The sequence below is a fragment of the Echinops telfairi genome, unplaced genomic scaffold (genome assembly GCF_000313985.2).
Source record: "Echinops telfairi isolate 266 unplaced genomic scaffold, ASM31398v2 ScPeMD7_7400;HRSCAF=8409, whole genome shotgun sequence".
NCBI classification, from domain to species: Eukaryota; Metazoa; Chordata; class Mammalia; order Afrosoricida; family Tenrecidae; genus Echinops; species Echinops telfairi.
The window spans coordinates 44,559,512-44,572,092 of record NW_022111300.1 but is presented as its reverse complement, the minus strand read 5'-3'; the positions used below and the strand labels follow the sequence as shown (position 1 = coordinate 44,572,092).

Here is a 12,581-nt window from a genome sequence, read left to right as displayed (position 1 = left end):
CATCAACCCTCTGTCTGGATTTCTTCTGGTAACGTCACTTCCCCGTCTCTTTGGTGACACAGGAATGCTACGTCCAAAACACTGCCCGGTATTATGCCAAGATCTACGCCGCTGAAGCACAGCCTCTGGAAGGCTTTGGAGAAGTGCCCGAGTAAGTGTTCGCCTGTCTGGTACTGCCAACCCTAAGTTGCTAGAGACCCAGAGAGCTGAAAGGGTGAGCCGGGCTGGGAGGATGAAGGTTCCACTTGATCTTTCAGCTTGTAGACCCCACGAGGGCACATGTAACTGCCGTCCCGCTCACGTATGGCTCCAGATGCTTGGAGAGAGGTACCCCCGAAAGAGTCTTTGAATACATGCGTGTGTGCCTGCGCGGGCAGATGGATGGATGGATGGATGGATGGATGGATGACTCAATTCATTCAATAACTGTATCTGCCATACACCTGTGAGAGCCAGGCAGTAGGAAAGGCAGCATCAGAAAGATGGACACATTTGAATCATGGGGTTGGTTGGCAAAGAATATTGGATATCCCCAGGATGGCTAGAAGGATACCTAAGCAAGAGCAAGTATAGCCAGGATGCTCCTTAGAACCAAGGATGCTGAGACTTGATCTCACATACTTTGGACTTATCAGGAGGGACCAAGCCCTGGAGAAAGACAGCGTGCTTGATAAAGCAGCCGGTCAGCGCAGAAGAAGAAGAACCTCAGTGTGGTGGATTGACACAGTGGGGGACAGGGGGGCTCAAATGCAGTCCTGTCCTATTGAATGTACCCAGGGTGTCCCATGACTTGCAGCTGACTCGACGGGACCTAACCACATCACAACCGCAACACGTCACACGTAGGAGTTCTTCTCTCCCGCATTGTCCAAATAATCCGCAAACAGAAAAGCACAGGAGGGATCAGAAACCATTTCATCCTCCGGCCAAAGGAAGACCCAGTGGCGTGTCAGGGAAGAATGAATTGCGTGGTCGGGAAAGGCCTTCCTAAGGGGATGGCATGTAATCAGATACTAAGATGATGAAAAGAAGCTGGCTCGTTGAAGAGCTGAAGAATGACCATTCCGGATCCAGAGTCTTGCTAGTTCAAAGGCCCAGGGCAGTAGAGGGCTTGGCATGTTCCAGACACAGAGGGGGCCAGTGTGCCTGGATGCCAGTGGGGGGAGAGTGGTAGGAGCGAAGTCAGAGAAGCGACTATTAATTGTGAATGTTGTGTGGAGGAAAGAAGGGAGAAAAATTCGACCATGACTCCAAAGTTGCTAACTTAGGAGACTGGGTAGCTGATGCTGTCCTGCCAACAGACTGATTCATATTGCTGCCCTGCCAACAGACTGATTCATAGAGGTGGGTGGAAAGGGGAGACATGAATTTTGCCCTTGTCATGTGTGACGGTTGTGACATTGAGGTATGTCCAATGTTGTAGCTAATTGACCACATATACCTGGAGCTCACAGATGAGGCTGGAGCCAGCGAGCTAGGTGTGCTGGGCCTCCACACATTGATAGTGGCTGTAGTCACGATCTGGGTACAGTACGTAGAGCAAGAACACAAGAGGCTCAGCATGGAACGTGGAGAAACCGAGCCTTAGGGGCAGGGAGTGTGTTCAGTGGAACAGGTATCAGCTAACGCTGGGAAACATGAGCGGTGGGACACCATCAGGGGAAGAGGAGTTCCCGAGGGAGAAGGGGTCAGCAGTGTCAGCTGCGAAAGGTCCTTGGAGTCATTAGAGGCCATCAGAATGGGTCCCCTTGTCTCCAAAGCCCATTAGTAGGCCACTGGAGATCCCCTTGCAGAGGGGTCTCGGGGAGGAGATGAGCCAGTCAGGGTGCGATGTAACAATGATGAGAAATACAATCTTCCTCTAGTTCCTAAAGGTTTCCTCCCCGCTCCCACTACCATGACTCGAATTCTATCTTGAAAGACTGGCTAGACCAGAGGAGGTACACTGGTACAGATAGGAACTGAAAATACAGGGAATCCAGGACGGATGAGCCCTATAGGACCAGTGGTGTGAGTGGCAAAACAGGGAGGGTAAAGGGAGAATGGGTAGGAAAGAGGGAACCGAGTACATGGAACTGTGTGTGACCTCCTCTCTGGGGGACAGACAACCGAAAAGTGGATGAAGGGAGACTTCGGACAGGGCAAGATATGACAAAATACCCATTTATAAACTATCAAGGGCTCATGCGGGAGTGGGGAGCGGGGAGGGAGGGGAAAAATGAGGACCTAATGTCGGGGGTTTAAATGGAGAGAAAATCTTTTGAGAAACGATGTACAAAACGCACTTTACACAATTGATGTGTGTATGGATTGGGATAACAATAAAATTGTTAAAAATAAATAAAATAATAAAATAATAAAAATAAATAAAATGTTAAAAAAGAATGGGTCCCCTTGTCAAATGAGGAGCAATGGGTCAAGGAGAGATTTGGAATCAAGGCCTGGGACCCACATGGAAGCCACCTTTTCAAGAAGTGGAAGAACAAATGAAGAGGAGTAGAATGGGGGTGGGTCGGGGGAGCCCCTTTGGAGGACAACAGTGGGGGCAATTTCTTTTGTATGAAGTTGGTTTGCTTCATTGTTGTTGAGAATCAGCACAGCAAAGCAGACACCATGTCAGCCATTTCTATCAGCTTGATTCTAGTGGCATTGTTTGCCCTGGAGTTGTGCATCAGCCTTACCCTTCTTTTCTGAGAGGGTCTTCCTCCATGAACATAAACTCACAACCTATAAGGTTCCTATCTAATCTTTGAGTCACTGTTGTCAAGGGGATCCCATTGAGATAGATTAAAAAAAGAGAATGTTCAGAAGGCTCAAGGCAGACCTTCTCAACTAGCGAAGCTAAACCGCTGTCTAGTTTTAAGAAGACTTCAAAGGGATATTTTTGGTTGAAGGTAGAAAGATGGTCTCAGGGCAGTGGGTTCAGGGGTTCATCCAGCCTTGACGGGCTCAGGAAGTCCGGATGCCATGAGAATTTGAAACTTGGCTCTGCATCCCCCTCCCCACTCGCTTTGGTGAGGATTGTTCTATCGTACCGTTGATCCAAAGGTTTGATGATAGTAGCCTGGCATCCCCCAGTTCTTCTGGTCTCCTGGCAAAGGAGGCAGTTGATCACGGAGGCCAGTCGCCACACCTTGCATTTCCTCCAGTGTGGGGGTGACTTTGAAAGATGGGGAGATGGGAGCAAGTTTGTCACCGTGGGGAACAAGAGAGGAGCTGAAGGGTTCAAACGGGACGGATCTACAGAAGACCAGTCCTGTGGCAATTATGTCATAGACGTCAAGGATTGGAAGACTTTGGGGAAGTCGATATTTAAAATATTGAGGGCCAACAGGCAGAATAAAGGCTCTTACACAGATATTTCTAGAAGTGACTTCTACCAATTTTTATGACATTTAAAACATAATCATTGAGTATAATTTTTATAATATAGGTCTATGAATCAGAAGAAGAATTTGTTTTCTCTCAATAGTATTTTGCTGATTTGCGGTTCAGAATTAGGGTCCTCTATGATCAGAGCCCTCGTAGATTAAACAATTGAGTTGCTTAACCTCAAGGTCAGCAGTTAACACCTACCAGCCACTCTGAGGGAGAAAGATAAGACTTTCTACTCCCATTAAAAAGTTAGTCTCAGAAATTCACAAGAGCAGTTCTCCACTCTCCTGTGCAGGGTTGCTATGAGTTGGAATTGACTTCATGGCAGTGATTTTGGGGGAAATTTTTATGATCAAGTGGGTTTCAAATGTTCACCCGTGAAAATTATTCTTGAGGGCTGTTACGATAACCAATGTGGGGCTGGGTTAGACCTGTAGGCAATGCTTTGTGCCTCCTGCTAGAGAACTTCCTCTGCTTTGCCCACAGTGAGCAGTCGATAGGCGGAGGGATGAAGACCATCCCTCGCAGGTCCTCCTATCCTGCAGCAGGGCCACCTCTGACTACCTTATGTGAACTAGCAGCCCCTTGCCCACACTTGCCCTGCCCATTTCCTTGCCATCGCTTTGGTTTCACAAGGCAGAACCTCTATTTTATATTTATATAAATCCACATCCATGAGACCGATGGACACAGTGGCTGCAACAATGGGCTCAGGTACGGGGACAATTGTAAGGATGGCACAAGACCACACAGTGCTTCATTCTGTTGTGCACAGGGTCGCTGTGTGTCAGAACCGACTTGTTGGCACTTAACAACAATGCTTTCTGAAGCAATGTCTAGAAGTGTTTGACAATAGAAACCACTTAATAAATATTTGTTGACTTAATGGAAGGAAGTAAAGATGCATGGATGCCCAGATGGCTGCATGCATAGATGAGAGGGTGGATAAATGGATGGTTTCATAGGCTGCATGCAAGGTTGAGTAGGTGAATGGGTGGATGTATGGATGGATGGATGAATGATGGCTGTATGCATGGTTGAGTAGATAAATGGGTGGATGGATGGATGGATTATGGCTGCATGCATGGTTGAGTGGATGCATGGGTGGATGGATAATGAATGGATGATGGATAGATGAGGGATGGATGGATAGATTATGGTTGCATGCATGGTTGAGCAGATGAATAGGTAGATGGCTGATGGATAGATGATGGATGGATGGATGGATGGATGGATGGATGGATGGATGGTTGGATGGATGGATGGGTGGGTGGTTGGCTGAATGCATGGTTGAGTAGATGAATGGATGGATAGCTGATGGATGGATGGCTGCATGCATGGTTGAGTAGATGAATGGATGTATGTATAGATGCATGGTTGGGTGGATAGATAGATGAAAGGATGGTTGAACTACTGTTATCTGATCAATAGGCCACTGAGCTATAATTATAATACAGACATCTATGAACAACTAAATTCCATTCCAAGGAGAAATTCCTAGGCAACTCTAGGAGAAATAAAAACAGAAATGTACCCTCTTACCTAGTGAAACAATCGCAGGGGAGGATTGTAGGCTAAATCCAGGGGAAGCCAGGGACTGACTGCAGCTCTCTGCTGCTCCGGGGAGGAGTAGCAGCACCTGGGTGTTTCTGCTTGTCTGAGCTCCAAGTGGGTCCATGTTCTCTCCCCTGCCAGGATCATTCCTATTTTTCTCATCCACCGGCCTGAGAACAACATCCCGTATGCAACCGTGGAGGAGGAGCTGCTCGGGGAATTTGTGAAGTATTCCATCCGGGATGGGAAGGAAATAAACTTTTTGAGAAGAGAGTCGGAGGCTGGTCAGAAATGCTGCACCTTCCAGCACTGGGTATACCAGAAGACAAGCGGCTGCCTCTTGGTCACAGACATGCAGGGTGAGGAGGGAGGCTTGGCTCAGGCTCCAGGGATGCTGTGTGCTTGGGGCGGGCGAGGATGGGGAGGGAGGGGAGTGTGGGGGCAAGTCTCCTAGACAACTCCATGATGCCTTTAGGCAGCGCCACCAACAAAAGGGGCGTTCGTCTCTCCAGACTGAGTTTTGTGACAAGGGGTCCTGAAATGGCCAACCAGAAGGTGTCATTGCACAGGTTGTAACAATTCCTCCTAGCAAAGCCTTCCCGTTACCCAAAGGTGGGCTTTATTGTTAGCCCCTCAGTCAGTGCAAACCCAGAAACATGTAAGGAACCCCACTGAAGAAACGTCCATGCCACACACACACCAATTCCCCAAACAAAACACGGTCCAACAGCTACCTATTCTGCTCAGGCTCCTGCGGTGCCATCCTTCTGTCTTCTTCTCCACAGAGAATTATACATTCCAACTCAGGTTTCCATAGAAACGTAATATCCCAGGGCATGTACACAGCTAGCTTCAACGCCTGTCCCAGGGAAGCCGCCGGCATGGCTGTAAGCAGGCGAATGCAGCAGGTGGTGGAGCGGGGTTTCAGTGGAGTGCTTGCCCTGAGGACTCACTCTCTCATGACAGTGGCTGAAGACAGCGTGTCCATTCTCCAAGCACTGTTCGCCTCTCATCACTGTACAGAGACACCGAGGTTAGGACTGAAAAACCACAGAGCCCTCAAACTCAGCCGCCAGCCACTTACTCTTAAAAGCTGCTGATTCCCGGTTGGCATTTGCTTGTTTCCCAAACGGTGCCCCTGCCAGCGGACTTGTGGATGGGACCCCAGGGCTGTGCCCACTGGTGAGGCCACTTTGGGATTTTCAAGGATCTGTCACGCAAAAGATGCAGGAACTCAAGCTCTAGGGAACACATTCCCAGTGCTGCCGTCTTTCCGTCCATCAGGAACAGCCTGCAGAGTATGGTGACCCACAGCTCAGCTTAATCATGACGCACCAGAGCCCTGGTAGCATAGTGGGTTAGGAGCTGGACTGCTAACCACAAGGTCAGCAGTTCGAGCCCACCAACCACTCCAAAGGAGCAAGAGAAGGCTTTCTATTCCCATAAAGATTTACAGCTTTAGAAACCCATTGTGGGCAGTTGTACTCTGTTCTAAGCATAGAGTCACTATGAATTAGAATTGAAGTCAACGCCGTTTGAGCTTTTGAGAATCCAAATTATCATCCAATAGAAGCCCTGGTGGCACAGCGGGTTATGCATTGAGCTGCTAACGGAAAGGTCAGTGGTTCAAACCCACCCGCTGCTCCGAGGGAGAAAGATGAGGCTGTTCATTCCCATACAGACTTAAAGCCTCAGAAGCTCACAGGGGGCCTTCTTCCCTACCCTGCAGGGTTGCTGTGAGCCAGAATCAGCTCCTTGGCAGTGAGCCAGAGAGAGGCCTTTAATAACCTCAGTTGGACTGCTGTCACAACGGTAAAAACCAAGAGAACCATTTCATTTTAAAGGTTATATCTTTTTTTTTCCTTTCTAAACTGCAAGTGACGTTTGTCTGGTAATTGTGACAACCAGGGTGGGAATACCCCCACTCCCCAATTGCAAAGCCTCTTTGCCAAGTGACTTTTTAATATCAGATGTCCATGCAGCTCAGGAAGGAAAAAAAAGCTGCGATTCTGAAATACATTCAAGATGTCCGAGGGGAGCCCTTGTTTGTGTTTTGCTTTTTTGAAAGCATGGACCCCGGCCTACAAGCTACGTGAAGCAATCCTCCATAGGTTCTTGTTGTGAGCAGCTTTGAAAGAATGAGCTCAATTAGCTGCCAACTGTGAACGAAGCGCTTCAAAGGCTCACTAGAGCACTCAATGTGCCGTGTCTAGTTTAGCCCGCAGGTGCCGCACAGAGAAGCAGGCTCTGGGGTCTGTGACTAACCAGCTGGAGCTGCCACATGGCCAGACTCTGCTGAAGCAGCCCATTCACCCGCCAGCCTTCCTTTGCAGGGCCCATGGAGCCATGGAGAACCCTGGGTCTGGGGTTCCATGCTTGGCTGCCGACCAGAAGGCTGGGGCTTGGACCCATCAGCTGCTTATGAGAGAGAAGGCCGGTGCTCCACGGTGCCCCACGGGCAGCTCCACTCGGTCACGCCAGGCTGCTAGGAGTTGAAATGGTTGGACGGCACACAGTGACCACAGGCTGCCATCAGATCTGACCCCGGGGAGTGGGGTTGGGTGGCAATTGCCTGCCTCCCTGATGGCCCCGGATGTGGGGCCGAGCTGGGGTAGTACGAGGGAGGTGGCTCTGCTCTCTGCTGCAGGTGACAGCACCCTGGCCCCTCCTGACCCGAGAAGACGGTACCTCCCATTCTCTGTGCAGCCCCTGGTGGCATAGTGGGTGCGTGTTGGGCTGTTAGCCACAAGGCCAGCAGTTTGAATCCAATCTTTGCTCTGCGGGAGGAAGAGGAGGCTGTCTGCTCCCACAAGGCTTTACAACCTTGGAGGGAGGGGGGAAAAGAGGAGCAGATGCCAGGGCTCATGTAGAAAGAAGAGGGTTTGGAAATGTTGGTGGCAACATAGGTACCAGTGTGCTTAATACAATTGAATGATGAATTATTAAAAGATTTATCAGAGTCCCCCATAAAACAATTAAAAAAAACACAAGATTTACAGCATCTCACAGGGGCAGCTCTACTTCTTCCTATAAAGGTGCTGTGAGTCGGAATCCACGTGACGACAGTGAGGGGCTTGAGGGGGGTCTTCACACCCCCAGCACCTGAGCCGCTGCCCCACCAACCCCCGCTCTGAGGAAGCACACAGACTCAGGCTGGGATGTCCCCCAGGCTGAACCGGGCGGGAGGCTGAGGCAGCTGGTCTGCTCACCTGACTCAGGATGGCTTCACGGATGTCAGCTAGGACAGACTGTGTGTTCCATATGCCGCATCCCCTCCCCAGGCCACTGACTGCATGTGGGTGGGACTCTGCAGCCCAGCCCACCCCACTGCCAGTCCCAGACCGGAAACACGCGGCCATGGGAAGTGGCAGAGCTGGCGCGTGGCTCTTCCTTCTCTGCAAGAACAAAGGCCTTCAGGGACCTCCTCACTGGACACTGGCCGCCCCGGCCCACACGATCCCTCCTTCCAGTGGGGAAGGGTTTCCTTGTTCGTGAGGGAATGGGGACCAGCCCACAGCAGAGGGTTTCAGAGGAGACAGTTCCTGAAGGAGCTCTAGGTGTCAGTCCTCAGAAGGCTGTGGGCTATGCAGGCTGGGGGGTCTCAATCCTCAGAGTTGAGAAAGCTTAGGGTGAGCAGACCCCACTGTTCACGGGAGGTGCCTCTGCTCTGAGCTGCTGCCTCTGGGGGCCTGACTTCACTACCGCCACCCCATAGAGCTGGGTCTGCCTTCCCCACCACCCCATAGAGCTAGATCTGCCTTCCCCACCACCACCCCACAAAGATGGGTCTGCCTTCCCCACCCCACCCCCATATAGCTGTGTCTGCCTTCCCTACCACCACTCCATAGAGCTGGGTCTTCTCATCATGACCCTACAGAGCAGTGCCTGCCTTCCCTTCACTCCCCACAGAGTGGGCACGTGCCCCCTGGCTGCCCTCCTCCACAGAAGGCAGCCTCTGAAGCTGGTGTTTCCTCAGGAAGGGAGATGGGGGTCGATCGGCACTACCCACCCCCAACCTTCTCTGAGCCTTCACTCTTTCTTCCTGCAGGTGTGGGGATGAAGCTAACCGACGTTGGCATAGCAACACTGGCTAAAGGGTGAGTCGGAGAAAACCTCCGTGAGCATGCACCATTCTACACTGGGCTGCCTTGCCTGCAGGGGCAGGTCTGCCGGTGACTGCAGCTGACCAGTGCTCTCAGGATGAATTCCTGTCTCCCACCTACCTCCAGGATTAGGGGATTCCATCCCACAGGGAGGCCCACCTGTCCCCCCACTTTGCAACAAATAAGAACACCCCCTGCCGCCCACCCCCCATCCTGCAAATGGCTTTGGAGATTAGTTACTGGCAGGGATGCCGTGGTGTGCATGTGTGCGTGTGTGCACGCACATGCACCAGCATTTATTGGGATTTCTTTTAACTACAAACGTTCCATGTTCCTACCTTGACTAACAGCGAATAGCTGCCCAATGCAGAGCTTCTTAAGGATACTTCCTCTTGCCTTTGAGCCCAACGAATTTCACGTGCCTATTTTATTTCTCATTATTTTTAATGATCATTTTATTGAGGGCTCTTACAGCTCTTATAACAATCCTTATGTCACTTGTATCAAGCATATTTGTATATATGCTGCCATCATTATTTTCTAAACATTAACCTTCTATTTAAGCCCTTGGTATCAGCTCCTCTTTTTACCCTCCCCTCCAACCCTCATGAGCCCTTGATAAAGTATAAAGTATACTTGAAAAAGCATAAATGATTATTCTTTTCATATCTTACACCGATTGCGGTCTCCCTTCCCCATGGCTTGTTGCTCCTCCCCCGGGGGGGGGGGAGGTGGGGGGGTTATGTGTCCATATTGTTATCAGTTTCCACTTCCTGCCCGCACCTTTCCCCTCCCCTCCTGGTATTGGTACTCCCATTCCTGTTGCTGAGGGGTTTATCTGACCTGGATTCCATGTGTTGTGAGCTCTTACCTGTACAAGTGTATATGCTCTGCTCCAGCCCGCAGTGAAAGGCGGGACTGGGGTCATGATAGAAGGGGGTGAGGAAGCCTCAAGGAACCAGAGGAATATTGTGTGGTTGATTCATCCCTTCCTCGTGACCCTTCTGTGAGGGGAGGTCCCCATGTGCCTATTTTAATACACTATTCCCCTGCCCTCAAAAGTCCCTCAGAGGGCTGATGGACTATGGCAACGGGGACAATAGCAGGCCACTAGCCAGGTGGTGTTAGTCAGCCTGGCTGTGGGCCACGACTTTGCTGTTTCGTGGGTGGCCAGATGATGGGGCTTGGCTAGAACTGCGGTGCGGTACCTCTTTGCTGCTCTCGTCCTCCTCCTCAGACGTCTCTATCTGTGTGTGGTCAATAGAAAACCAGGAAAACTAGACCCATTGCCATGCGTGGACTTCAACTCGGTCACTACAGGTGTCACGAAGCGTTAGCCTCAACAGCATCTTTCCATTCATAATGTGGCGATCCTCACAGTGTTCATCGTGTTGGTCAACCATCACCAAGGGCCCTTTCCAGAAGTTTCTGCCACCCTTCATGAGCCTAAGATGAGGCTTTCTGCTCTTGTAAAGAGCTGCAGCCTTGGAAGCCCACAGGAGCCGGTCTCCCGAGTCCTGCAGGGTCACGAGGAGTCGGAATCAACTCTCTGGCAGTACAATGGTTTCTGTTTTAAGGGAAGCTCAGTATCTCAGTGGGGTATCTCTGATCAGCTGCCCCTTGCACGATTTACTTGACCATGAGGGGACAGCAGGCTGTCTGGGGTTCTGGATGCGCTAAAGTTCTGTGTTGGAAACTCCCCTCCAACCCCCACCCCAGACATGCCCCTGTGTCCACAACTGTGTCCCGAGCGCCCAGAGCTTTTGTTGGGAAGAGGACGGAGAGGGCACCTGACTCCGGGACGGGAGTGACTCTCCAACAGCTGGGGCTCCTCATCCGTTTCTGGCCATCTGTCCTTAACTCGAGGAGCAAGGGGTCAGTTTGAGGATGAAGGTGCTCCTGGCTCAAGGAACCGCAGAGGCCTGCTGAATGAGGAAGATGGAAGGAGGATCGGTGCTGGTGAAGAGGTTCGGAAGGGCCACAGGCTTCCCAAAGGACATAGAACTCCGTCTCGGAAGCAGGATAGCCAGATGCCCTTTAGAAGGAAGGATGGAGCGACTCCTCTCATACTTTGACCATGCTCTGGAGAGAGACCAGTCTCTGGGCAGGGACATCCTGCATGGTAAAGTCGAGGGCCAGGGGGAAAAAAAGTGGAAGCCCATTAAGGAGATGAATTACTCAGGGGTTACAGCTATGGACTGCAGTCACCGCTGTGCGGATGGCCCAGGGCCGGGTGGGGTTAGGTGCTGTGGTTCAGAGTCATCTCGGTGAGTCAGAATCGAGGCAGCAACGACAGGCCTCAGCGACCCTGTGACACGTGTGCTGGTGTTTCAGCTGGAAGGAGGCAGGCGGGAGGAAGAGAGAAACCAAACAAGCCCGGGGCTGTCCGGTCGGTTCCCACCCTGTGGGTTTCCATGGAAGCAGACTGTCTCTTGTGGCCAGGCACCTGGGCTCTGACTGCGGACCTTTGGGTTCCCAGCCGGACCTTACTCACAGCACCGCCGGGGCTCCTTGGAGGAAAGAAGAGGGATTTGGAAAAGAGGAAGGGGGACAACTCTTGGTTTTCACCCCCTGCGCATGACCTTGATTCTTGACGTTCTCTCGGGTTGCACCAAGCTCCTCGTTGGAGTTCGGAAGCAAGCTGCAGCTTGGATAGTTTCTCCTGCGGTGGCTCCGTCTGAAGACGCTCAGCTACGTGCAAGACCCTTACTCCTTACGCAGGCCTGGCACCCACCCACTTCTGGGTCACCTGCTGGTAGCCTTGTTTCATGCCCTCAGAGGACCCCGAGGAGAGGGTGACCACACATCCCATTTGCTAGGGACAGAACATTTCCCCCTGGATCCCCAGCATCCCCTCCGATGGAGCATTTGCCTCAGACAAGTTCCTGGGATAAAAGCAAATTCGATCTTCCTCTCGCCGATCCAACCAATTCCATTCCATCTCACTCCAGTTCTGAAGCAGCTGTCCGGGCCACACACCCTCCTCTGAGTCCTACCTGACCGCAGCAGACTCAGAGCTCCCAAGGTGCTCCAGACTGCCCACTGGGCCCCAAACGCCAGCCCAAGCGGAGAGCCTCCAGGTGTCTTGCTTTGCATTGACTATAAACTTGGGGTTCCCTTTACCTTCTCAGGAGTCAGCCACAAGCTCAGGACGCCCCAGCTCCCTTCACACACCTCACCTTCTGGCTTCCACAGCTCACTCGGGTTTGCGAATTTGCTAGAAATACTCAGAACTCAGAGAATACACTTAGGATTACAGTCTTTCTCCCCTCCCCCCGCAAGCTATTTATTTATTTATGTATCATTTTATTGGGGGCTCGTACAACTCCTATCACAATCCATACATACGTAGGATTACAGCCTTATTACAGGAAGAGGAGACAAAGAAAGGAACCCTGGGCCAAGGTCCAGGAGGGCCCAGCATGCAGTGTTTACGTCCCAAGGGGCACGCTACCCTCCCAGAAGCACTGGATTTCTAGCCCCGACCAGGAACCTCTTGAGCTTCTGTGTCCAGAGTTCATCCCGCGGCCTCCCTCCCTCATCCTGCTT

The 12,581-nt window shown here is 51.4% G+C and overlaps 1 protein-coding gene across 1 annotated transcript in view; it reads left to right on the top strand.

Moving 5' to 3' along the window:
- Positions 1-12,581, top strand: part of ALPK2 (alpha kinase 2) — a 116,184-nt gene that overhangs the window by 97,880 nt on the left and 5,723 nt on the right. Inside the window, exons 10-12 of the mRNA XM_045296055.1 lie at positions 63-151; positions 5,071-5,288; positions 8,978-9,026. Coding sequence (XP_045151990.1) covers positions 63-151; positions 5,071-5,288; positions 8,978-9,026 — 356 coding nt within the window. The remainder of the gene's footprint in view (positions 1-62; positions 152-5,070; positions 5,289-8,977; positions 9,027-12,581) is intronic.